General features: G+C 38.5%; 2 protein-coding genes across 5 annotated transcripts; one reads left to right on the top strand and one right to left on the bottom strand.

Moving 5' to 3' along the window:
* The first annotated feature begins 1,995 nt into the window (after window positions 1–1,995).
* On the top strand, window positions 1,996–20,022 carry sort1b (sortilin 1b). The gene is made up of 20 exons (XM_058388850.1): window positions 1,996–2,568; window positions 4,461–4,520; window positions 5,191–5,264; window positions 5,413–5,515; window positions 5,768–5,929; window positions 7,591–7,664; window positions 9,116–9,165; window positions 9,974–10,101; window positions 10,274–10,418; window positions 11,273–11,428; window positions 11,552–11,658; window positions 12,498–12,600; window positions 14,041–14,209; window positions 15,032–15,222; window positions 15,573–15,762; window positions 16,400–16,516; window positions 16,706–16,814; window positions 16,895–17,013; window positions 17,122–17,251; window positions 17,858–20,022. Exons 1-20 carry the CDS (start codon window positions 2,323–2,325, stop codon window positions 17,870–17,872), a joined length of 2,448 nt encoding a protein of 815 aa, XP_058244833.1. The 5' UTR covers window positions 1,996–2,322; the 3' UTR covers window positions 17,873–20,022.
* On the bottom strand, window positions 19,335–24,739 carry ngrn (neugrin, neurite outgrowth associated). Of its 4 annotated transcripts, none has more exons than XM_058388862.1 (4): window positions 24,201–24,739; window positions 23,722–23,958; window positions 22,182–22,292; window positions 19,335–20,805 (listed from the first exon to the last, which is right to left on the bottom strand). In XM_058388862.1, the coding sequence occupies exons 2-4, from the start codon at window positions 23,937–23,939 to the stop codon at window positions 20,199–20,201; spliced, it is 936 nt and encodes a 311-aa protein (XP_058244845.1). In that variant the 5' UTR covers window positions 23,940–23,958; window positions 24,201–24,739; the 3' UTR covers window positions 19,335–20,198. The 4 variants fall into 4 exon arrangements, with proteins under 4 accessions (XP_058244845.1, XP_058244846.1, XP_058244844.1 ...); XM_058388863.1 differs by having other exon boundaries at window positions 24,292–24,739; XM_058388861.1 differs by having other exon boundaries at window positions 23,722–23,978; window positions 24,292–24,738.
* Window positions 24,740–24,865: the final 126 nt, after the last annotated feature.

Here is a 24,865-nt window from a genome sequence, read left to right as displayed (position 1 = left end):
TTTACTACCAGTACTTGCAAGACAATTACTTTCATGAAATAAACAGAACATATGAGAGTGTACAATTAAGTTATGTAACATAAGTATGTTATTCACATATCTGCTGTTCGTTATATAGAATATTTTGAGGTAGGATGTGTTCAAAAGCTATCCATAAGACACACTGCTAATTGAAAAGAAGATTGAGTGGGTGCTGGTAACCAACTGTGAGCTCTGTCTTGACTCTGGGGGTCAAGAAAAGTGCAAAGAAGAAAGGGGAAAGAAGTTGCCATGTCCACTTTGAAGTGGACAATGATAATGACAATGATAAATTAATATAAAAGCAAATGTGTGGTAATGGATTGAGGATAGACACCATTTTGTGGTGCTGTTATCTTGATGATGGCCATAGAAAATGTATATACACACAGCTGATAATGTGTTTTGCTCTCACTCTTTGTCAAGCTACACATGATATTCCTGAGAGAAAAGTAATCCTGACTTCTTCTTCTCTCTGGACCTGCCTGATTCATCCTGATGCCCTACTTCTGTTTGGAGTTGTCATCACTGGGATACTACTCACTGCTTCTGAGGATGGCCTCACATGGACAGGCTAAAGACACATGATATTCTGTGGATGGTATCTCTGGACTGCAATTGTTATGAACAGTTTTGCAATAATGGATTAAGACTACAATCACTATAATAGCTTTAGGACTGCAATTGCCATGAACAGTTTGGCAATTGCCAAGTCTCCATAAGTGATAATGCAACAAAATACACTTCATGTTAAAATGATAATGAATTTCCTGGATACATAATTGCACTTTTTAATCATATAGTACACAGTTATAGAAGGGAATTATTCAGAATCGCACTAGCACCCTGATGAGGATGAGGATGAGTCTACCTCATATAGTCTAAGGGAGTTTTTCCTTGCCACTGTTGCCTCTGGCTTGCTAATTAGGCATACAATCTATCCTAAATTTATATGCATCTGTAAAGCTGCTTTGTGACAATGTCCACTGTTAAAAGTACAATACAAATAAAACTGAATTGAATTCCCCACTCTCATAACTATTGGGAAATGTAGTAAAAGAATTCATTGTATTTACTGAATTTATAAGCTTAACATTTAAAAATTTGGACTTTAAGATAAATTCACATCACAGCAAAATTATTGATTATTTGTTACTCATAGTTACATTCCTATCAAGTCATGGAAGACTGCCGAAGACAGCCGAAATACTGATGTGAAAAGTGGGTGCATGCTTCAGATACATTTTATTATCAAGAATTTTTAGGGGAGATATTGAACCTGGCTTTGTTTTAAAAAAAATATATTTTAGATTACTTAAAGATTAAACACTGCTCATATTGAGTGCTTAACTCTTTCTTTGTTTCTTGATTTCTTTACACCAAAGCTGTCAACAATTCTGGACGTGACTGCAATCTGTTGAATGTAAACTAAGCTTTTTATGTATTTAATTTCCCTCAAAGTATGAGTATTTTCTTTATATTTCTTGTGAAACTGTCATGCCCGGGCTTTCCAAAAAAAGCACCGCAACACAAGGACCACTGTTAAATGGTAGTTTAATGGTGGCATCATATCTTAAGTTTATCCAAACAGCATGTACATGTTCAGCAGAAAATTCATTGATTAAACCAGGTATGGCAAAACGGACAGTGCCAATGCAACTGAACATTCAGTGGTCATCTGCAACAAAAAGGGATCTAATGACGCTTTTAAAAAGCTTCTTAAAACATTTTAGGTGGACAGATGGCTTCATGCTGGTTCATTATTAAATGTTGTTATGTTGTTATTCTCAGATACCCGTATGTTCACACGGCACCAGGATTCTGTCTGTCCTGTTATTCAAGTGAATGCGGCGCTTGGGATCCACGTCTCAACCAAACCAATGCTCAAACGAACCTGAGCGCAAATGTGCGCACCAATCAGAATCGAGTCCTTCTCCACATCATCCAATCAGCGCAAGGTCTTTGCAAGGTGCATAGCTACTTTCATCGCTCTACCTTGTCGTTACCTAGTTGGAGGTCCGAGTGCAGTAGTTTCTACCGATTGTATTTGTTTTTGCGTCATAAGTCGTTTGTAGATTTGGAATCATTTTAATTGGATTTTTTTTAAAAAGGGACTTTTATTAGTGCAGCAAAACCCAACTAATTTTTATAGCGAAAGCCCGCTGAGACTGCGATGAGGAGAGAGAGCTCATTGTCACAGCCAGTGTATTTTTGTTGATGTCGGCGGCGGAGCTGGGGACTGTCGCGAATTGACCATTTGGCTAAATAACCAGGGCGAGTGCAAAAGCTACAGGATATCAAAACATGGGTCGGCAGTGTCACTTTATTTTAGCATTAATCTTCTTTCCTGCGGTGTTGAGCTTGGATTTCGGTGGAAGCAGGGTGTCGCGTAACACGCACTTTAATGTGGATGTAGTGGGTCAGATCGGATCCGCGGTGGATTTTTCAGATCATCATCATATCAGAAAAAGGAGAAGCGCAGATGACGGGGGAGACACCTGTAATGGTCTACAGGGATACAAAAACAAATTATCCAACAACACTCACAGTGTAAGTTTAAACCAGCTCTTCCAGTTACTCGCGGGACTCGCCTGTCATTTAACCTTTGAGCTTTGTCAAACTCTCCAAGTCCAGGCTCTTTAACATTCAGTTATTGTGCGTTAATAATACAGTGATGCGCTAATACTGTTGCTGTCTTGTTTGTTTTTGCTGTAATGTTGTCTAACTTTTATCTGTTATTCTATAACTGGTATCTATTTAAAAAAAAATAGACATTTCCTTATGATCCCCTTTAATGTGCGCGCGCTCTGTTTTAACTGTGCAGAAAAGCGAAATGTTCCACAGACTCTCCTGCTGTTTTCTCTCGTCCTCTCACTATATTCCCTTGCACTTTATAATATATCTACAGTATTACTTTCACATTGTTGAGTATTAAATATTATATTCAAGACAACGCTGTATAGGTTTACTTTTCATTCTGTCGTTAGCTCACACTGATAGGCGTGACACTGCTCTGGTTGCTGAATTACTTCAAGTGAGCAAAGGCTTGTTGCGTATTTTCTTTTAGCTTCAATTAAATCTATAACCTCGCAGTACACTACGGGGGAATTGGATTTTCGAGGTTTACCTGCCTGTCAGTTTATGTTAACTTACTTAAAGAGCACAGAACAGCCACAAAATACAAAGCTTAAAAAGGCTTTAAGAGGCTGAAATGTGAGATCATCATTAAGAGGATATGAGGCTTGAAGCTTTCAGTTTACATCACAATATTAAGGGCCACCTTCTTTTCCTTCTTTTCTGATTGAGGTTGTTTTTAACTGAAAATTCACTTAAACAAAGCTTTAAAAAAGAGAGAGCAAAAAGCAAGCTGTGGGTTAATACAGGTGATGTTATGTACTGCTTATATGCATAGGGAAGTATGAGTTACACCTGAAGTGAAGTTTTTTGCATTCCACCCATCAGAGTCTGGAGCAACCGGCACTGCAACTCTTCAAACCTGCCCCTCTGCCTCAGAGCTCATCTGTCAAACATGAACACATCAACCATAATGATAAAAACATTCTCACTGTTTGCTTTCCGGTATAAAATTAGTTTCTATTTCGGTTCGGCCATGGTTTCTGAGCTGCTCGGATGCACATGACTGACTTTCAAGCGCACTTTATGTAATTTTTGTGTGGTCAACTTGAGACAGCTGGGGAGACGCTTGATGAGATTAGAGGATTTAGCTGCTGTGTTCATGGACGTAGATGCCCTCTGGCTTGAGAAAAAGAGAGTATTTTAGTCTTAGGTACATGGTTTTAAACCATAACCTCATGCTTTAACTCATAATGAGTGTAAATGCTAAAAACCTTTCATTTGTTAGACAAAAAGATTGATTAAGTTAAAGTGATAATCCCTTATTTATTTATGTAAAAAAATTCCTTTATTTGCATGGAACCAACAAGGATACATATACGTAAGGAAGGACACACACACACACACACACACACACACTCACTCACTCGCAGACACACATATACACTCTGAAGGTTAAAAGAAAAAGGCGTGCGGTACCACTTCAGCGACAAGGGAAAAAAATAGTTTGGGACCTTTATTTCTGGTAATGCAGTGTTTGAGCTTGATAGTATTCATAGACTCTGACCTATTTGCACTAGCATGAGGATGTTTTAGATGTTAGAGTTCTACCAAGCACGTTCACCATTTAAGTCCACCTGAATAAGATTAGATTAGATGTTTATGAAACTTTATAACATTACGGCATACATTTTATGTAAACCTGTCCAGTTTCTAAAAGCATAGTGAAACTGATTATGTTAACTGGTAGCAAGTGTACAATGTGTTGCTTTCTCCACCCTTTTTACCACAAGGATAATGTTTTTATCTGTTTTGCTATTGCCTTAATCAGTGCATAGTATAATTAGTAAATTATTTCTAACTTGCAGACCACATTTAATGATCTCAGTGGATCAGTGTCTCTGGCCTGGATAGGAGATGGAACAGGGGTGAGTTTATAATCTTTATGTTATTCCTATTTAATATGTATTTAATGAATATCTTTAATATACGTATTAAGTTTTTTTAATGAGATGATAGATGCTTTGTGAAGTTTTTCATACGACATGCTCAGGTGATGATTGTACTAGTGATGATTAATTTCATGCCACAACTTGACATGAATAGACACGTTTTGACTCAACTGGAACATTGTGGTGTTGCTAGTAAATGTTCTTGTGAATAACCTGAGTCATTGTTTTAGCTCTCAGAAAACTGGCTGTTTCACAAAATGAAAGCTTTCTCTGGCAGGTCATCGGATTAGCAATGTTTAACCACAAATCGCTTCCTGTTTGAGCCTTACGCTACAGACAGATAATAGAAAACTATTTATACATATTGAACTTGTATTCATTCATTAAATTTTACAGTTCCTTTTATTTTATAGAAATATATAGAAAGCTGTTAGCTTTATATAGTTTTAGTGTCCTGTGTCATTTTCATGTGTAGCTATAGTCATCCAATTATAGCTTCATTACACTTATTTTTCTGCATTTCTTTTTTTTCTTCATGGAAGATCATAAGACTTGTATTATTGTGTCAGTGGTATGGAGATTTGGAAACTCCTGCTCCTTAGCAGTGCAAATTAAGCTCTCTCTCTTTTTTTTTTTTCTTTGCCAGGTTGTGCTGGCCTTGACTACATTTCAGGTGCCCATTTTCTTGCTAAAATTTGGCCAGTCCAAACTTTACAGAAGGTGAGCTACATCTCATGCCTCTGTTTGCATGTTTGTCATTTAACTGCATTTCTGCATGTGATTTAGTTTCACATGCTTTCTATTATTGGTAAATTCTTTTTTTTTTAACATCTGCATGTCTGTATCTCACTTTCTTTATCTGGATCAGTGAGGACTATGGAAAGACATTCGAGGACATCACATCGCTTATTAACAACACGTTTATCAGTACTGAGTTTGGGATTGCCATTGGCCCTGAAAATTCTGGGAAGGTGAGAAATGATTCTGGTAAAGTCAAGAATTTGGTAACTAATCTTAAACGATTAAAAATTCATTAATACCAACCATTCATCAAATATTCATCTCATTTGACATTAAACACTATATATGTAGGCAGGCTTAACAGGTTTGCCTGTTAAATCCAAATGCTAACTTTTATGCTTAAATGTTAGCACAAAATCACAAGGGAGGGTTTTAATGTTACTTCTTTTTTTTGTCATTTAAATTGTGCTCTTTATTTGTAGGTGATCCTTACAGGAGATATGTCTGATAACGGTGGCTCCAGGATTTTCCTGTCTACTGACTTCGGGGAGAGCTTTAGTCAGTCAGACCTGTCTTTCAACCCTCGCATGCAGATTATTTATAATCCCCAAAATTCCAATGTCCTTGTGACCATCAGTGTCAAGGTGAGAGAAAGAGAATCATGCTGCACACATTTTAAAACCTTTTACCTGTTAAATCCTTCATGTTCACTGACAGATTTCGTTCTTGGCTTTATCATACATATATGTTCTCCTCCTTATCAAGCACAGATGGTGCTGGAGAACTTTTGGGATTGTTGTTGTACATCTTGTTCTTCTTGTTCCTGTCCCCTCCTTCTCCACCACCTCCCTTCCTCCCAATTCACCCTCCCTTTCATTCGAGAGTAGCCTAGAGAATACTTTGAATGCTTTTCGTAACAAATTTTCTACAGAGCTACAGCATGCTCTGCACCAATTTATAGGGTGTGTCCTTTAAAACGCCTTAGCACCAGTAACAGACTTGCCCTAGATTTCCAACTTTTTCCAATTTCCTCCAAGCAAGTCAAGTCCGGCATTCATTATAGAGACTTAAAATGTTTTTTTTTTTCTCCCCACTTATAGTATTTTTTTAATGTCTCGATACACACGATATTCAGGCAGTGTTGAATTTTTTTTCTGACAGAAGATCCTGGATGTAATTCAAACAATATTCATCACATAATCTAAAACTAATAATAAACAGATTAAAACAAAGATCTCAGCTTTCTGTTAGGAGATGTGTGTATATAACTTTGGGGTCTTGGATGTCAAGTCTTCCACCATGAGGTGTTCAGGAGGCTTTCCCGGTTTCTTGCTAACATGGCAAGCTGTGTGGTGTTTTTTATAATTAACCTCAATAAGCTGTTACAATGTAAGTGATAACAGGATCTAACTTGTCTCATAGATGTTTCACAACATTAAAGGCAAATACACAGATCAGGCATAATTATGGCATTATGAGCACTGACAGGTGAAGTGAATAAAACTGATTATCTGCTTGTCATGGCACCTGTTACTGGGTGGGATATATTAGGTGTGAGAACATTTTGTCCTCAAAGTTGATGTGTTAGAAGCACGGAAAATGGGCAAGTGTAATGATTTGAGCGAGTTTGACAAGGGTCAAATGGTGAGGGCTAGATGACTGGATCAGAGCATCTCCAAAACTGCAGCTCTTGTGGGGTGTTCCCGGTCTGCAGTGGTCAGTATCTATCAAAAGTGGTCCAAAGAAAAAAACAGTGGTGAACCGGCGACAGGGTCATGGGCGGCCAAGGCTCATTGATGCACGTGGGGAGCGAAGGCTGGACTGTGTGATCCGATCCAACAGATGAGCTACTGTTGATCAAATTGCTGAAGAAGTTAATGCTGATTCTGATAGAAAGGTGTCAGAATACACAGTGCATGACAGGTCAGGGCTGTTTTGGCAGCAAAAAGGGAACAACACAATATTAGGCAGGTGGTCATAATGTTATGCCTGGTCAGTGTATAAACTGTTTAAGCTTTAAATGTTGTAATCATTGAAAGTTTGCTGTGGCTTAGGAGAAATAAAACATTTGCTGTTACTGGAAAAGAATCTAGATTGCAGTGACAGCTTAGTTTCAGCATCCTCAATTTGTTGTGAAATATTTTCTTATAATAGCTTGTCTCAACATTTTTTTTGCATATTAAGCTTCTAGTGAAATAAATTTTTCACAAATTCACTCTTTGTGAATGTTTCTTGTTCATGTATAAGTTTACAGTGTAAGTGTTTTCAGTGTTTTTTTTTTTTTTTTTTTTTGTTCCTGTTTTAGAACGAACTCTGGATTTCAGAGGATTTTGCTACGACGTGGAGTAAAATCTACGAGAATGTGTGTGTGGTGAAATGGTAAGAGCCTTTGAGCCATTGCAAACTTGAGCCTGGATAGCCCTGACTCTAGTTACAAAAATAAACCTTCCAATATAGCTCTTGTCGTGCAAGAGCCGTTTGCTGAAGTCATCTTCCTGCTTGACACATCCTTGTTAAATCATCTGAAACTGTCTGTTCAAGAAAAATGGCTCCATGCCTGTTCAGAGGAATTGTATAAACTTTTCAGTTCAGAAAAAGAATTTTTAAAGGGTCATGTCCTTAAAAGTGTCATGTCCTTTATACTAATAGGAACATGATGAACATTTGATACTCTAAAAGAATGTTTTGCAAAATAGCTGACTAATATGAGCAAGTCAGGGACAAGTTTAACTGCTGTCTTTGTTTTGCTTATGTATCAGACAAAGGGCCAATAGTAACACCGTGTACATTTGATTTTCTCTGTGTGTTAACCTCCGCAGTGAAAACTGCCCTGTCGCCAACGCAAACTCTACATACTGATAGGCGCGTCCTTGCCTAGAACAGCTTGTAAAATAGGTCAGGATCAGGTAGTCAGCTCTGCCAATACAAGGCTCGGCGCTAAGGAAACTTTTGAAAAGACTATTTGACACCCAGGTGTGTGAGAAGGCTCATGTATCCTTCTGCATTTCAGAGATGAGACGTCAGAATGAGTTGCCAAGTTCTTTTAGATCTGTCTGTGGAGGATCTCCATTACAGAGAACAAGCTGCATTTAATTGGAAATCATTTGCAAGAGCTTTTACACAAGAACTGTATGGGTTAAAATAATCCAGTTAGTTGATAATAATATTTGTTTCCTTAGAATTGTGTTTAGAGTCAAACTAAAGTAAAACTCAGATCCTGTAAGTGTAACGAATGAGCACAAATGTCAATATGGATTATACTAATAAGGTTAAATAACTTATTTATTTCAGTTGCACACACAATACATTATTTGTTTTAAAAGTTGTTTCACTTAGAAAGCAATCTGAAATAAATTGCTAAGCTACATTACTGCAAGATTTAGCACATGCTATGTTTAGGAGTCACTCAAGCTCTGTGTCGATATATGGGTGATTACCGTTTATTAACGCACACAAATAAAGAAAATAAGCATTGCAGACATGTCTGTGAATGTTGCTTTAATATTGTTTGGTTTAATATATGAAAACATTCACATATAACTTGAAAAATGAAGCCCTGTTACTTAAGCCGCCTGCAATATTGCACTGGTGCTTAAGCTACAGTTATAGTAAGCTCAGCTGAATAAACCTGCTTGCAAATAAATAATTTATTAACTTAGAATTGCATCCAAGTCCATTAGTTAAGCTTGTTGCCCATAATTCCTTCTCCCTGGAGAAGAGCATAGAATTTCCTTACTGTTTCTTTCAAAGCCAAATTCAGGACATTTGTTTATATTAAAATAAAGGGCAGGTCACATCTTTAACACTTTGGATTGTGTGTGTCTTTTCAGGGGAGAAGACAACACACTCTTCTTCTCCACCAACCTGAATGGATCCTGCTGTGAGTAATATTTATTGTAGCAGTGTTGACCCATGGTGTGGTGGGACAGGAATGTGTGAAATCGTTTCCTTATTGGAAAGCTCTTCTATGTGGATGGCAATAAATGAATGTTCTATAAAGGAGTTTCTAAACATTTCATTTGCTTACCCAGGTGTTGGCATGTAACAGGACGATATGATCTCATGAATCTGTTAAATCTGGTTTAAATAGTAAAGTGAGCCTTTGTGCTTTTATAGCTGTTATTATAATGGGCAGGTTAATCATGATCAATTTCAGTCACCTTTTAAAAATTCTTCCTGGTGTATGAGACAAAGTGACACGATCCAACTAAATCTTTACACTGACCTGTGCTTGTGTAGTTTTTTCTTAAAAATAAACACAAATGTGCCTAATCATGGCAAGTATCTTTGTCCAAGAAATGTAAGAGACTGTCGTAAAATCACAAAGATTTGTATCCAGATTATACATGATAATATTACCACTGTGCTGAAAATCACTAGATAATTTGTGCTGGAATTTTAACAAAGGGAGATAGTAAAACCCCTATACTGCTGATCCAGATCACAGTATTATCTGCAAAAGACAAAATTACTCTCAACCTAAATAGCCCCAAATGAATAGGGCTAATTTGTGCATTTCTGCTATTTGGCCAGATTGCAATAAACCAGTGCTCAGTTATCTTAGTAGCATACTCGTCACTGTAGTCACAGTGGTATGTCAGTGCATGCAGATTTGCAATAGTTGGAACAAAATCTACCACATTAATCCATGTGGTTTTTATGTAGCAAATTATGCTTTTCTTTTTCAGATGACCGAGGGACGCTTATCGTGGTGAAAACAGTAAACTATGGCAAGGCATTTAAGACAGTCGCTGAAAAGGTCTACTCTTTTGGGATTGGCGGCCGTTTCCTGTTCGCCTCAGTCATGACTGGAACAGTAAGCATTAAACATTTATAGTATGAAGATGCTGTATATGTCAGGATCTCAGTAACATTTGCAGTAATGTACTTGCACATGTGCAATTTAATTCCAATTAGAGTTGTACATGGTGTGAGGTGTATGTGAGTGTGTGTAAAAATCATGGACTAAAAGCATATGTCTCACTTAGGGAATGATGCGGATGATCCATGTGTCCACAGACCAGGGCGAGGAGTGGAACATGGCTCAGCTTCCTCCTGTTGGCCATGAACAGTTCTACTCTATACTGGCAGCCAACGATGAAATGGTCTTTATGCATGTAGATGAACCTGGGGGTGAGAGTTTTTTTGTTTTTTCCCTCTTCACAAATGATCTATAAACAGGGACATGTCAATGTCTATGTCTGTAATACATACTACATAGAAATGCTTAGTCCATTGTTGCACAGTAGTGTAATAAATAAGTGCTCTGATAGTACGACAATATTCTTGCCATGATGAGCATGAGTGCAGGTAGCTTTGCCCAATCACAGCGCACTAAGCAGCTGCAACTTAACTTTGCAACCAGTTACAGACTTAAGGGGGATGTTTTACATATACACTTAAGGGGGAATAGAGGATGTGGTAGCTTAGTGGTTAAGGTGTTGGACTACTGATCAGGTTGTGAGTTTGAATCCCAGGTCCACCAAGCTGCTACTGCTGGACCCCTGAGCAAGGCTCTTAACCCTCAATTGCTCAGGTGTATAAAATGAGATAAATTGTAAGTTGCTCTGGATAAGGGCGTCTGCTAAATGTCAGAAATGTAAATATACTTAACTTTAATTATCAAGAGAGCGTTATTATCAATATTACAGTGGCCTACATTATGTTAGAGAGCTGTCTAGCTCCATGCATTGATGCACAGTAGTCTCACAAAGCCAGACCTTCAGACTGACAGCAGAAGATTTGGTCTGAAGTGTTTCCTCCTGAAGTGTTTCCAATTTTGTGTGCCATTTGCATCAGAGGTTCAGTCAGCGGTTTGGGCATGAGACATCTGAGGCTGAGTCTTGAGACTAGATGCACAGTTAATTTTGTATTGTGATAATGTGTTGAAGTGAGGAAAAGACAGTATGAAGGATTATCACAGAATAATGCTATTAAGAATACGATGTAGCATTATTAAAGCTCATACATCATCTTGTTGTCCTCAGACACCGGCTTTGGCACCATCTATGTGTCTGACGACAGGGGCATGGTGTACTCCAAATCTCTGGAACGCCACCTCTACACGTCTACAGGAGGTGACAACGACTTCACGAATGTCACGTCACTCAGAGGAGTGTTCATAACCAGTGTACTCGCTGAAGGTATGACAGTGTATCATATAAAATGATTATACATATATATATATATATATATATATGATGGCATGCTTAGTGAAACTAGTACAGTTTTAGAAACTGCCTAACTTTCCTCTTCTGCTCTTGTAGACAACTCTGTGCAGACCGTGGTGACGTTCGATCAGGGAGGAGAGTGGGTGCCCTTGAAGAAACCAGAAAACAGCAAGTGTGATTCCACTGCTAAAGATAAAAATAAGGTAAGGGTCAGTGAAACACAGACTGTAAATAAAACGCCAAACAGCACTTTACAGCATCAGAGAAATATGGAGGAAATGATTTAAAGATGTAGGAGGATGTAAGATTTTAGAATTATGGAAAAATTGATGAAAAAAAGCTCTTTCCAAAGTAGTTAGAGAAGAACCTTTCAACGCATGTTGTTGGGTTGCAATGCATTCTTCCTTCAATGTGTGTATTAATCACAACTCCATATTCAGATGGAATTCATGGCTGTGCTACAAACTACACCATACAGTACACACTAAGTAGTACACTGAAATAGTAATAGTTGTGTAGTGACATCATATATACTATAGTAGTACTCAGTCTGGGATGCAGCCCAAGTATTTGCGACTCCAGTTTACTCAGTATACCTGAAGTGCTGTAAGAATAAAATAACTTCATTGACTATCTTCTGTCTGCCATCAGCCGGTTAGTTCTTAGTTCTTAGACTCTGCTGTGACTTTGCTCATTCTGAGTTATCAGAAACTACAGTCAGACGTCCTTTGTGCTTGCCGATGTTCTTCTGTGGCATGATGACATTTGATAAATCTGAGCTGGCTTATGACATATGCATACAGACTTTTAGCCAGTCCCAAGTTGACACAGTTTCTCAGCAGCTCAGGAAAATAAAGTACTTTGTCTGCCCTCATTTCTAAACAACAATGACTATGCACTGTACTGTAGCTTTAAATTAAGTCTGGTTCTGTTGTTGTTGTTTGCATGGAAGAACTGAATTTTCTAAAATATTACAATGTACAATTACAATATTCAGTATATTTGTGAGTATTAATCTACTTTTTTTTTTCTCCTCTTACAGTGTAGTCTTCATATCCATGCTTCTTACAGTATGTCCATGAAGCTGAATGTTCCAATGCTGCCTCTGACTGAGCCTAATGCTCTGGGACTGATAATTGCTCATGGTACTGTTCTCTCTTTCTCTGTCTGTGACACACAAACACACACACACACAGAGTTTGGTTGAGCTCCATTGCAAAATGTAAATTCACATTTTGTTTAATGCACACATGCTCAGTAGACTGAGCTAGATTCCCAGCTCCCTTTCCACTCACAAGGTGTTGGTGTTGGAGGAAATGACCGTGTTACTGACATTTGCAGTAAATTAAAATAGGATCTGCATTGCTAATGCTAATTCTAATAACAAACAAAACTTTCTTTAAGCCTAAATTTGTCTCAAATCATTGTCTCTGGTGTTGTCTTGTGTTTTATATGGAACTTCAGTGAGAAAAATCTCTCAAAGCATGTTTCATAATTATTGTTTTGTGCATTAGCTAGTATCTTGTATCTTTGTGTGAACTGTGTAATGTTTTGGCTTTGAAATAATTCGAAACTTGAGGTGGTTTGTGTAAAAAAAAAAATTGGTTTCCTGAACCTAGGGTGCATGTTGGCTTAGGGGTTAGCAGGTTTGCCTCACCCCTCTGGGGTTGGGGGTTTAGTTCCTGTCTCTGTGTGTCTTGTGACATGTGTTGTAGGTTGACTGGTGTCTCTAATATGTCTGTGGTGTGTATGAGTTTGTATGATTGTGCCCTGTGATGGGTTGGTACCTGCTTTGTGCCGCAAGTCCCCTAGGATAGACTCCAGGTTCTGTATGACCCATAAAATGAATGGATGGGTTTCCTAAACCTGCACTGACTGGGCACAGTGTCACTGGAAAAGGGATGATCCTAGTCTGATGGTTGCTCAACCTCAAGCTAATCAGATAGCAGCAACAGATACTAACCATAAATTCCTAAAATATATTTCTTGTGTACTTGTCAGATACGATGACGCCCTTTAACTTCTGAGTGGAATTGAAGAACTAGAATGAGCAAACTAAGGCACAAGTTTTAGCTAAGAAGTCTGTCGATCATAATTCCAGCTTAATAATTCTGCCAAGATTTAGCACAGGAGTATTTTTCTATTGTATAAAGTCTTAGAATATAGATAATAATATATATATTGTACGATATTCTAAAATAATACACATATTTCACATTCAATAATATGCATAATCCCTGCCCAAAACCCTTCACTTTAATGGTAAACTAATTTACTATACTTGTATTTTCTTATTTTCTTCACTATTTTTTTTTCTAATTGTATTTGTGTATTTTATTGTTTTGCTTGATTTTATGCTATTTTGTAAGGTGTCCTTGAGTGCTTTGAAAAGTGTCCATAAATTAAATGTATTATTATTATTATTATTATTATTAATATTATTAATATTATTAGTAGTATTATTTTATACATAATAAATTACTAATACAGATACTAGCAGTGCTTTACAGTTTAGTGTTTGACAATATTTGTCTGTCCTACATTCACGCTGGATTTGACACTGACAGTACCGCTCTCACTTTCAGGCAGCGTCGGCGATGCCATCTCGATGCTGACTCCCGATGTGTACGTGTCTGATGATGGTGGCTACACATGGCTGCGTGCTCTTGAGGGCCCCCATCACTACGCCATCCTGGACTCAGGAGGTCTGCTGGTGGCTGTGGAACAGAACAAAGAACCAATTTCTAAGCTCAAGTGAGTACGTTAATTAAATTTGGCAGTTTATAAAAAAGTATGTACATCAGATGAGGTATTCATGTGCTCGCTTATAACCATGAAACTTATGCCTTTCCTCTCATTAATGCAGTGGTTTTCATCAGTGGCTGAGGTTGAAGCAAATCTTATCAGCCTATCAGCATTGCTGCAAGAGAATGATTTACACTCATATGATTTTCACGTTGCTCTAACAACATTTCAGAATGTCATCAGTTTTTCATTAAAACTGTTTTTAAAGATATATATGGAAAAAAACATCATGCCCTATACCCCTACCTTCCATTGTTCTAAATTTAGTTGTTGCAGTGAAACATTTCCTGTTTCCATTAAACATGTATTTACACAAATGTGAAACCCCCTCTGTCACCCACCACCATGGACCAAACAAAACAAGCTTCTAACCCATAAAAAGATAAACAGCTGCCCAATGCAGATGCAGCAACATAAAATCACTTCTTTGCTACATTCATATCAGTCTCAGAATTAAACCCTGCCTTCTTCATTAAATAGTGATGAATAGATGAAAATTCTACATGAAGGAGTGTTTCTAACCATGTGTCATAATGTTCACTTTTTTTGCTGAATATAATTCTGGACTGGATCTATTATTATTGAAAATTTTATTAGCAATTTTGTCCTTGTTTATTGCATTTTCTGTTTAATTTGTAATATATGTTTTGTGTTCTAACATTTTATTCAGCATGTTTAATGTAGGCTGTGGGAAATTTTGCACTCTGTTGTGTGAGACATGAGTCATTAAAAGCTTGGAACCTATGTTCTTAACAGTTTCTCTTTCATCAGATTTTCCACAGATGAGGGCCAGTGCTGGCATGAGTACATCTTCACCAAGGAGCCAATATACTTCACTGGGCTCGCCTCAGAGCCGGGGGCTCACTCCATGAACGTTAGCATTTGGGGCTATAGAGATTACCTGCTAAGCCAGTACTGGGTCTCAGTCACCATTGACTTCAAAGAGCTGCTCACTCGTGACTGTAAGTCATTCCCGATTTGCTCTGAGAACTGCCATGCAGAGTTTAGTTATTAAACATGCGTGATTGGGTTGATCAAAGCCTTTAGCAGCAACCTGGTCTGTTGGAAATAACGTCTGTAGGATGCTGATTCTTCAGAATTGATGTGGTCACTCATATAAAGTGTCAAAATTAAACACAGTCAGTACTATAGTGAGCAGTCTGTTGTAACATCCTATCTAAATGGCTTTCCTTCATCATGCTAAGACTAAATTGATGCAGGGCTTAAAAGTCAACCCGTACTGTTGTCTGAATGATCCTCAGTATAAAAACATACGTTATTCTTGACTATTTCGTGCCATTTATGTTGTCAGGTACTGATAATGACTATGTGTCATGGCTGGCACATTCAGATGACATCAGTGATCCTAACGATGGCTGCATGCTGGGTTACAAGGAGCGTTTTCTGCGGCTCAAGAAGGACTCTGTGTGTGCGAATGGACGTGATTACATCGTCACCAAGCAGCCCACACCTTGTCCTTGCACACTAGATGACTTCCTTTGGTCAGTGTCCACACTAGATTTACAGATTTGCCCAAAGATTCACCTTTTAGTGCCTGTAATTGCAGAAATATTATATAAATAGCAGTAAACATCATTTTCATCATTTATCAGTAAACATCATCGTTTTCAGTCTATTTGTACATGGATGCATGAAACTTGTAGCTTAGAACATACTGTATGGTGTAATGTAGCGTTGCGACTGGGACTTTTTTAATCAAGTCTTGGCCTTGAGGTTTTTATTTTATTTTTTTTATTTTAGTTAACCAGTTATGTTTCTCAAAATCTAATTCTATTTCTCAAAATCTGAAGATTTCAGAGAAATTTTAATAAATGGATTTAGATTTACCACAGTGAGCCTAAAGTGAAGCTTAATGATTGAACTTGAACATAACACCCTGTGTGTCCACTACGAATCTGTTAACGAACATGGCTTTTCGTCATATCTGGTCGTGTGGACGTAAAAACTGATGGTTCACACACACCGTTGTGATGTGCACATCTACTGTAATGTGTTAGACTAAACCATGAGAATAATGCTATAAGAGCCAGTACCTCATTTTATTTAACCCTGCAGGATTTGTGTTCAAAGAAAAACTGAATAAATAATTAAAGCTTATAAATGACTTTTGTCTTTCAGTGACTTTGGATATTACCGTAAAGAAAACAGCTCAGAGTGTTTGGAGCAGGCTGAGCTCAAAGGCCATGACTTGGAGTACTGCATCCATGGCAAGAAGGAACACCTACAGACCAATGGGTAACACTCCTATTTTCTCTCACTGACTGCACTGGTCTACCAGCCTATGTTCTTTCATTTAGTACTATATTACCATATTTAGAATCTTTTTTGTACTTATGACAGACAGAATTGATATTTAACGGGGTTGATGATGGAAGCAGATACTGATCCTTACTGTTTTGCAATAATAACTCTTACTCTCATCAGATATCGGAAGATTCCAGGAGACAAGTGTGAGGGTGGAGTGAACCCTGAACGAAAAGAGATTGATATGAGAAAAAAGTGCGTCAGCGATCTTCTGGATCCACAACTGCAGGTGAGAATACTGAAAGATTGCTGCTGAATGTGTTTGTCAAATCATATTTGAACTGTATTTTGATCCAACATTTCTGTTAGACTCAGGAAGCAGAGAAACCCAAACACTCTGCCCTTATTATCGTGGTGGTCATCGCGGTCCTGCTGATCAGTTGCATAGCTGGAGTTGTTTTTGTGAAGAAGTATGTCTGTGGTGGAAGGTCAGTTCGCTTTCTTTCTCGAATTGTTCTCTTAATAAAACTTGTTATGCTATTATGGCACATGAATAAGTAATAAATATAGTAATGGCTCTTTGCTGTGGTTTGCAGATTCCTGGTGCACAGGTACTCGGTCCTGCAGCACAATGCCGAGGCTAGTGGCATAGAGGGAGTGGATGAGCCTTTGGACACAAACGTGGTAGGAAACTCGAAAACCAGCTTCCACGAGGACTCGGATGAGGTACGGTAACAGTCTTGCAATATGGACAATGCACCAAATGTTAAAGGCTTAAGACAGACAATGCTGTGCTAAGATTGCGCTAATATCAACAGTTTATGGTCATTTGCAGCTTTTATTATTTTGAGTACAGTGACACAGGCGCCAGAAGCATCTGTCAAATTAAACTTCACTAAAATTCTGCTGGCAGAAAAGACAGTTCATTGAAGTATAAAAGATGTCGGATGTTTCTGGTTGCAGTTACTTTCTCTTCACGACAGTTTTATTTTGCTGCCCTGTGAATTCACAAGCCTCCATCCTGTGAAAAAACAAAAAAGAAAAACAGGGGGGACTGCTTATTATTAACTAGCGGTCAGACCAGTCGTTTTCTGCTTTACTGGTTTCAGATATTGTTGCTTGGTAGCATAAAAAAGACATTATGCCATAAATATTTTTCCCCTCTCTGCCTGCTAGGATATTCTTGTTAGCAATGTTGGAATCTCAGGGTTAATAATATCACTATGACCGATGCAAAGCAGTGTTTCCAGGAAGATTTTTGCATTTGCCACTTCTATTCAAAGCATTCTGGGATGAATCCTTCACTCTGAAATCAATTTTTTTTGTGTACAGGACCTTCTGGAATAACAGCAGTGAGTCAGCGCCAGCAGAAACCGAGAGCTCTCAGTCTCCTTTAATGCCTGGGGCATCTTTGCTGCTGTTTCTATTCCTGCTCTAAAGCACAACCCAGCCTCGAGTGTCTTCAGACCTCGAATAACTCCGCTCTAGTTCCTGCTTCTTTAGTAGGAGTGAATTGCAGTTTTGATCTAAAAGCATCTTGTGAATTTAGCTGTGCAGCCAGTGGATAAATGACTTGAGCTTAGACGATATCTTGCCTAGGGAGCAGGCTCTATAGGAGGACACTATTTCAGAATTAACAGTGGGTTACTTGTCATGGCGCTTAACTCTTCTACACAATACTTTACCTTCTTTAGTAATATATGCAGTGCAGAATCGGTGTGACTGTGTGTCACGTATGAAGACAGTCCAGGGTTAACAGTGAATCTCATCACCTCAATGTTTGACAGAAGCATGACTGTAATAGATATATTTTTGATATTAGATGTATCTCCCTAACTCTATCATTTGAAAGTATAATCCTGTCAACTGAATTTCATTTATCAGAAAGCAATACCGTACATCGATACAGCGAATCTGCATGTATCAGCATACTCATAGGCCATACTTTTCTCAGTTTCTCAAAAATGGAGAAAGAACTATTTAGTTTACTTAAAATAATGCTACTGTGTAGACGGTTATTATAATACTCCTTGTGGCTGTATAGATTATAGACCGTCATTTAGAAGGTTAACTTATTTTACCCATCGGAAGGGGAACTTTTAAACATGGAAACGTGTAAAGAAAGGTTGTGGTTGTATCTGTAAGTATACTGTATATGTCCTGAGATAAATTTGTAGTTGACTGTTAGTTTTATAGATGACGATAGTTTTCTGACATTTTTGTGATGCTCAGCAGTTTTTGCACTGTGAAATATAAAACCGTAACACAAGGCCCGACGGCCGCTTTTGTAAAACGCCCGGTTACGAGCACAAACGTGACTTTTTCCAAAGCCCTACTTACAGACAGATGGCAGTCATAAAACATTTTAAATATCCAATCAGGGTAAATGTGAAGGAAACTCAGTTACACTTCAAAGTAGCACAAATATAACGTCTTATTTTTCCACGTTTTGGTTCATATGCTCAGGTGAAATGACCAGTAATTCCAGTAAATAAGTTGAGCAATATCTTGTCATGATTAGCTGATCGTGAGACGCGAGATCTTTGAGTAAAGACCAGCGTCATTGTGTTTTGGAACGAAGAATGATTTCCCCCTCCTCTAAGCATCCCAGGCTAAAGCTTTCACAGTTTGTGTAAGTTTGACTATTCAAATCAGTAGAACATGTGACGCTTTTCGAGATCTAGTTTCCTCAGTGTTTGTCTGGTAGATTTTAGCTTCTTATGAGATCCTCGGTGTAACAATCACCTGGCTGTTTTTAGTGACAATATGAAACCTTGGCAGAAATCCTCTGTGAAGTAATGCATTGTAGGTTAGTTCTTCATTTTAGTATTAAAAAAAAAAAAAAATCTAAGATAACTACAATATCTTCTCATATATAACAGTTTATTCTTAGTTACACAGATTTTTATTAAATGAAGTAATAATGGTGTGTATGTTCATTCAAGTGCCTAACGTGAAGGTATGTGTGCCTTCAGGAAGAACTATTAAGCCCGTTTTGTTAAAGAATTAACACTAAGGAGGCAGATTGTTGTATCTTTTAATAATTTACTTGGAAGTCAGAGGTCATGATGAGGAACTGATTGTGTCACTTTCAGTGTGGGTCATGTGTGACAGCTGAATTCTCATGATGTTTGATCGGTTACAAACTGGGGTTTAACAGTGACTTTTGGAAAAGAATATATATACACCTTTTCTCTTCTGTGTTTTAGGTTTCAATGTAACCGCGTACTTCTATGCATGCTATATTTGCAATTAGGTCACAACACACTCACGTGGTGTTTGGGGTTAAAAGCTTGAATCGGCGGCTGCAGCACAAAGACTACATGAGTTTCCTACTTGAAGTAAAGCTGTTTTGCTTTGTGGGTTGTAATAATTTTCTTGCCTTTGATAATCAGTGTAAATAACATGAAGTTGGCTTTGTAAATATAAAACTGCTTTACCTTTGTATCGGCCATTTTTGCTCTGTATATTATGAAATAAATAGATACCACCTGTTTCTTTTTTCTATTCCTTGAACACCACAATTATGAAATGTTTGCTATTTTGCTTACAATTTATTCAAAGTTCACATTCAACTTCTGTGGTTAATATTTTATTCATTTATTTATTCCAAACATGTACAAGACCAAACGTTCCCTGACTGTGCATTTAATATTTCATTTAAGAAACATGTTTAGACCCTGTATAAGAAGTTGCCATCGCTGTCGTAAAACTCTCTGCCCTTTTGTTCTACTACACTGGGGTTTTCCTTCAGTGTGTGTACGAGTTCCTCCAGTTCTTCGTCTGTGAAAACCACTCCATCCCACTCCCCTTCATCCTCCATTTCTACACTGCTCTCTTTAACATCAGTAGGCTCATGCTTCACAGCAGGCTGCTCCTGTAATGTCCCCTGAGCCACTGTTGATATCTGAGCTGTCCTTATTGAAGGTGATGGAACGTTAGCAGCAGCTGGAACCAGTCCTGTCGTACACTCTGCAGGTGTCAGAGCTCCACTGGTCAGGGCAGTGACTACGCTTGTGGTCCCGGAGGAAATCAAAGCTGGTACAGAGCCGGTGGATAAAGGCAGTTGTGATTGGTCCTTCCGTGACTGGATGGTTTTACCGTCTTCGAGGGAAAGCTGTCTGACTTTGGTTAACACTTTGGTGTCCTGTTTAAGCCTCCGCTCTGGAGGAGGGGTGAACTTGCTGCGAAGGACTCTGTAGATGACGTTGGTGCTGACGGAGAAACCCTCGGCTAATCTCTGCAACGTCCATTCCTCAGGTGACTCCTGCTTTAGGTATCTGAAAACAGATCAACAGATTCTCAAGTCAGTACTTCTTAGGAGGCAGTGACTGAGGTAAGGATGAGAGGAATGCTGAAAGCTATCATGGATAATCCTTCTCATCCTCTCTATGCTGAGCTGGAGGCAGATTAGGAGTACGTTCAGCCATCAGACCACGTGCCTTTAGATTGGGGAGGGGGAGGGGGGGTCTTTCATGCCACCACCCATCAGATTCCACAATGTAACAGTACCCAATGCCTCCTACTCCACTGACAGATGTATATACACACACACTGAATGGTTCACTGTCATTCCACAGATATTGCACATATATTTGCAGATTCTTTTCGAGGGGTTAATAAAAGTACATCTTTATTCCATCAAAATGGTCAATAAAACCTTGATTAATAATAGAATGTTTTTTCCTAAACGTTCCCTAATACCAGATATTCTCAACCAAATCAAGTTTGGTCTGCTGGTTCTTTACAATCAGATGCTGAGACTGTGTTCATTTTACATGCAGATGTTCATCATTCCAGTGATGTAGGTCCTGCACAGTTTGTGTTTTTTCCCTGCAGTAACAAACAAACCATCTTCAACATGGGACAGCCTGTTAATTATACTGATTAGTTGAATCGGGCATGTTGAGAGCAGGACTAAAGGAAAGATGGTTCTCCAGGACCATGAATGGCAAACTTATGAAGTAAGGAAATAAAATGTGAAATGTTGGTGTAACTTGTTAAGCAGTTAATCTGCTATAACAGCATGGACACTCATCATTTATTAAAGAAGGAAAAAACATCAAACAAGTTAGTTCCTATCACTGTTTTGAAGATAAGATGACAAAAAAAACCCCCAGCTTGTCATGTCTCAGAACCCTCAACCCTAAAGACTTGAAAAACCTAAGCTTACATCTTAACCTTTGACTTTAAATTATTATACTCAGTTATTTAAATAAAACAGGACAATACAACTCTATATCAAAGCATGGCACTGTGTGTTCACTGTGTAAGGAAATCACACTTAACATTACAGAGTAAATGAGAATGATATTCACGGTTTCTTAAAGTTGAGATATTAAAATATGTTACTAGAAGTGAAAAAAACATTAAGGCTAAAACCCCAATATGAGCTGGAAGGTGTTGTCAGGCACAGCGACATCTGATGATATTTCCCAGAAACACTCTCAAAGGTAATGTTACATTGTTTTGCTCTCATCTTAAATGTGCACGGACATCAACACCCCCAGACCTGATGTACATCCATCATTTATCTGATTTGAATGACTAACCCACTATACACAAAGACAGACAAGATTGCCTTAGCTATGCTAGACAGTACATATCTGTATCCTTCTGCACACATTAATAAAAAGGACTCTACAGAAAACACTACCTGATCTGCTGAATGGCGTCCCAACTTAATTGTCTTTCAGGGGCTCCAGGGCTACCCAGTTTCTGTCTGATCTTGTGAAATTTGGCAGATTTCTCCCTTTTCCTCTCCTTCCTGCACAATAAACAGATAGCAGAAACACGTCAGTGTGGGAAGAGGGCATGATCAGTGACAACTTCTTACTAGTTTAACATTACAGTGTCATCAATGATGTAAGAATGTGAGGTAAACAATCTGACACACACACACATTTACTTGACCTCTAATGTCCAAGTAATACATTCATGGCTTCTAACTTTTTGTAAAATGACTGGTCTTTTGGGTAACCTGTTCCTTAATTTGACAATTATATGCTTAGTGGTTAGCTCTTTTGCCGGTTCCCACCTCCAGGTTCCCCGCAACCTTGTGTAGGATAAGTGGTACAGAGAATGGATGCTTATTCAGTCTTTGTTTCCCTTTCAAAGATATTTTAGAGAGAAGAAAAAAAATCTACATTACAATACATTACACCCATGACTGTATTTTACTGTATTTTTGCATTATATATTTTACATTCTCAATTACTGTTGATGAAATTGTACTGATGTAACAATATCAGCCCAAATGGATATGAAATCTAGATGTTTTGATTTGTCTTAGAGATGTGCAACAGGAGTGGGATCCTATAAGGGACCAACAAAATAGTCACATAAGAATGGATTGTAATTTCTTACAGGTGGGACTGGACGGTCAGACACAGAGCTTGAGGGAAAAAGAAAGGCCATGTCCATATACATGAGAGCGTATATGGCACTTACACATATCACATATCACATTTCCACATGTCATCGGTAGCTCTGGTCATGATCACAGTGGATTGAAATATTGGTACTGTTCGGTACAAACAAATGTAACTGCAGGAATAGGCTGGGATTAGCCATTAGGGTATGTGAAAGTGTCACTGACAGTGATGAGTTGTATGAATCTACACTCTGGGCTAGACAGACATCAGCTGCAGCCTTGCATCTTCATAAGTTAAGTTGTCTTTATTTGCCACATATACATTACTGCACAGTCAAATTCTTTCTTTGCATGTCCCATCCTTAGGGGTTGGGGTCAGAGCATAGGGTCAGCCATGATGCAGCACCCCTGGAGCAGGGTGGGTTGGGTCCCTTGCTCAAGAGCCAAAGGTGGCAGCATGGCGGTGCTGGGGCTGGAACCCTGATCGACCCAGTGCCTTAACCACTTAAGCTACCACTGCTGCCTATTCTGTGTATTTATTTCATATCCTTTGTATGTGCTGTGGTGTTTGGTTCCAAAAAAAAAAAAACTCCTTAAAACATTTGTTAACAGCAAACAAATCTGACTGATGACAAAAATCATCCACTCTCTTCAACGCTTATCCTACTAGGTCACAGGAGGCACAAGGTGAGGTACATCCTGGACAGAATGAAACATGACCCTGCTTTTTGAATGACCCCTGTCACAGACATGCCAGTTCATTTATACCAGCCGCCCTGTGAGTTACTGTGTCCCCATCCCAAATTACAGCCATAGTGCTCACTTCACAAGAGCCTCCAGTTTGGATTCCACTTCATCCATGTCAAGGTCGTCTTCTGAAATTTCATGCTGTTCAGTCCTTCTGTTTCCTGACAGGGGATTACTGCGAGTAGCGGAACCCGTCCAGCCCCTGGCACTGCGACTGGCATGGCGACAAATCAGTAATGGAAGAGAAGCCAGCTTCACCGCCACCGAGCTGACCAGCCTGAGAGGAGTGACCATGCTGACGCACAAACAGAGGCTGGCAGAGAGGACAGTGACCTTTAGCAGGGCATACAAAAACAATTATAATCTTTCTTAAGCAGTAATGATATAAGCGTCTTAGTCATGCAGTACACCGATCACAGCAGATAAAGCAAAGAAACCATGAAGGCTTGTGCACTCTTAATGGGATTTGAAACATATTCATACTATAACAAACATCTTGAGTGTCTGGAAGCGTGTGTTAATAATAAAGAAAACACACATAAAGAGCCGGCTTACCAAAATGCCTCAAAATGGCAAAAAACCCATAAAAAGCTAAATAGTTGCTTTTTAACGTAGGAAAAACACAAACACGTGAGAAAGCACCTACATCAACACGTCCCCACGTTCCGGTAGCTGCACCGGAAGTGCTTCACGTCCTTATTTCGGCGCGCGTAGCACCCGCCATATTGGAAGGGGCACGTTACAACTCAACAAAGCTATAACAATATAAAATTTGCTTCATTAAATATCTCATATATGTCTGTGCGCACTGTCAATAATACTGAAAGCAACAGTGGTAGGCTAAATGTACAACGTGCCAGGCTTGAGCAAAAGTATGACTGCTATCGAATAATATTACAATAGCATAACAACAACAATAATAATAATAATAATGATAATTATAATAATAATGATAATGATAATAATAATAGCTACTATAAGTTACGCAGTAATAAACAAATCAGACAAACGCATCTTAGTACTAAATCACAAATCCGCAAACCATGAATCCTTCAAATAAACATGAAAAGTATCCCCATCCAAAATGGCGGCAGAGTTGACGCTCAGCCTCGAAAACCCGTCCCAGCTTATTGCGTTTCCGCTCCATTTCACAAGCAGTTTCTTCTTCTTTCTGAGTATTTTTCCCCCACCTGTATTCTTCGGAGCCGCTATTGGCTAAC

Source organism: Hemibagrus wyckioides, linkage group LG05 (assembly GCF_019097595.1).
Source record: "Hemibagrus wyckioides isolate EC202008001 linkage group LG05, SWU_Hwy_1.0, whole genome shotgun sequence".
NCBI classification, from domain to species: domain Eukaryota; kingdom Metazoa; phylum Chordata; class Actinopteri; order Siluriformes; family Bagridae; genus Hemibagrus; species Hemibagrus wyckioides.
This window is presented reverse-complemented; position numbering and strand designations above follow the sequence as displayed.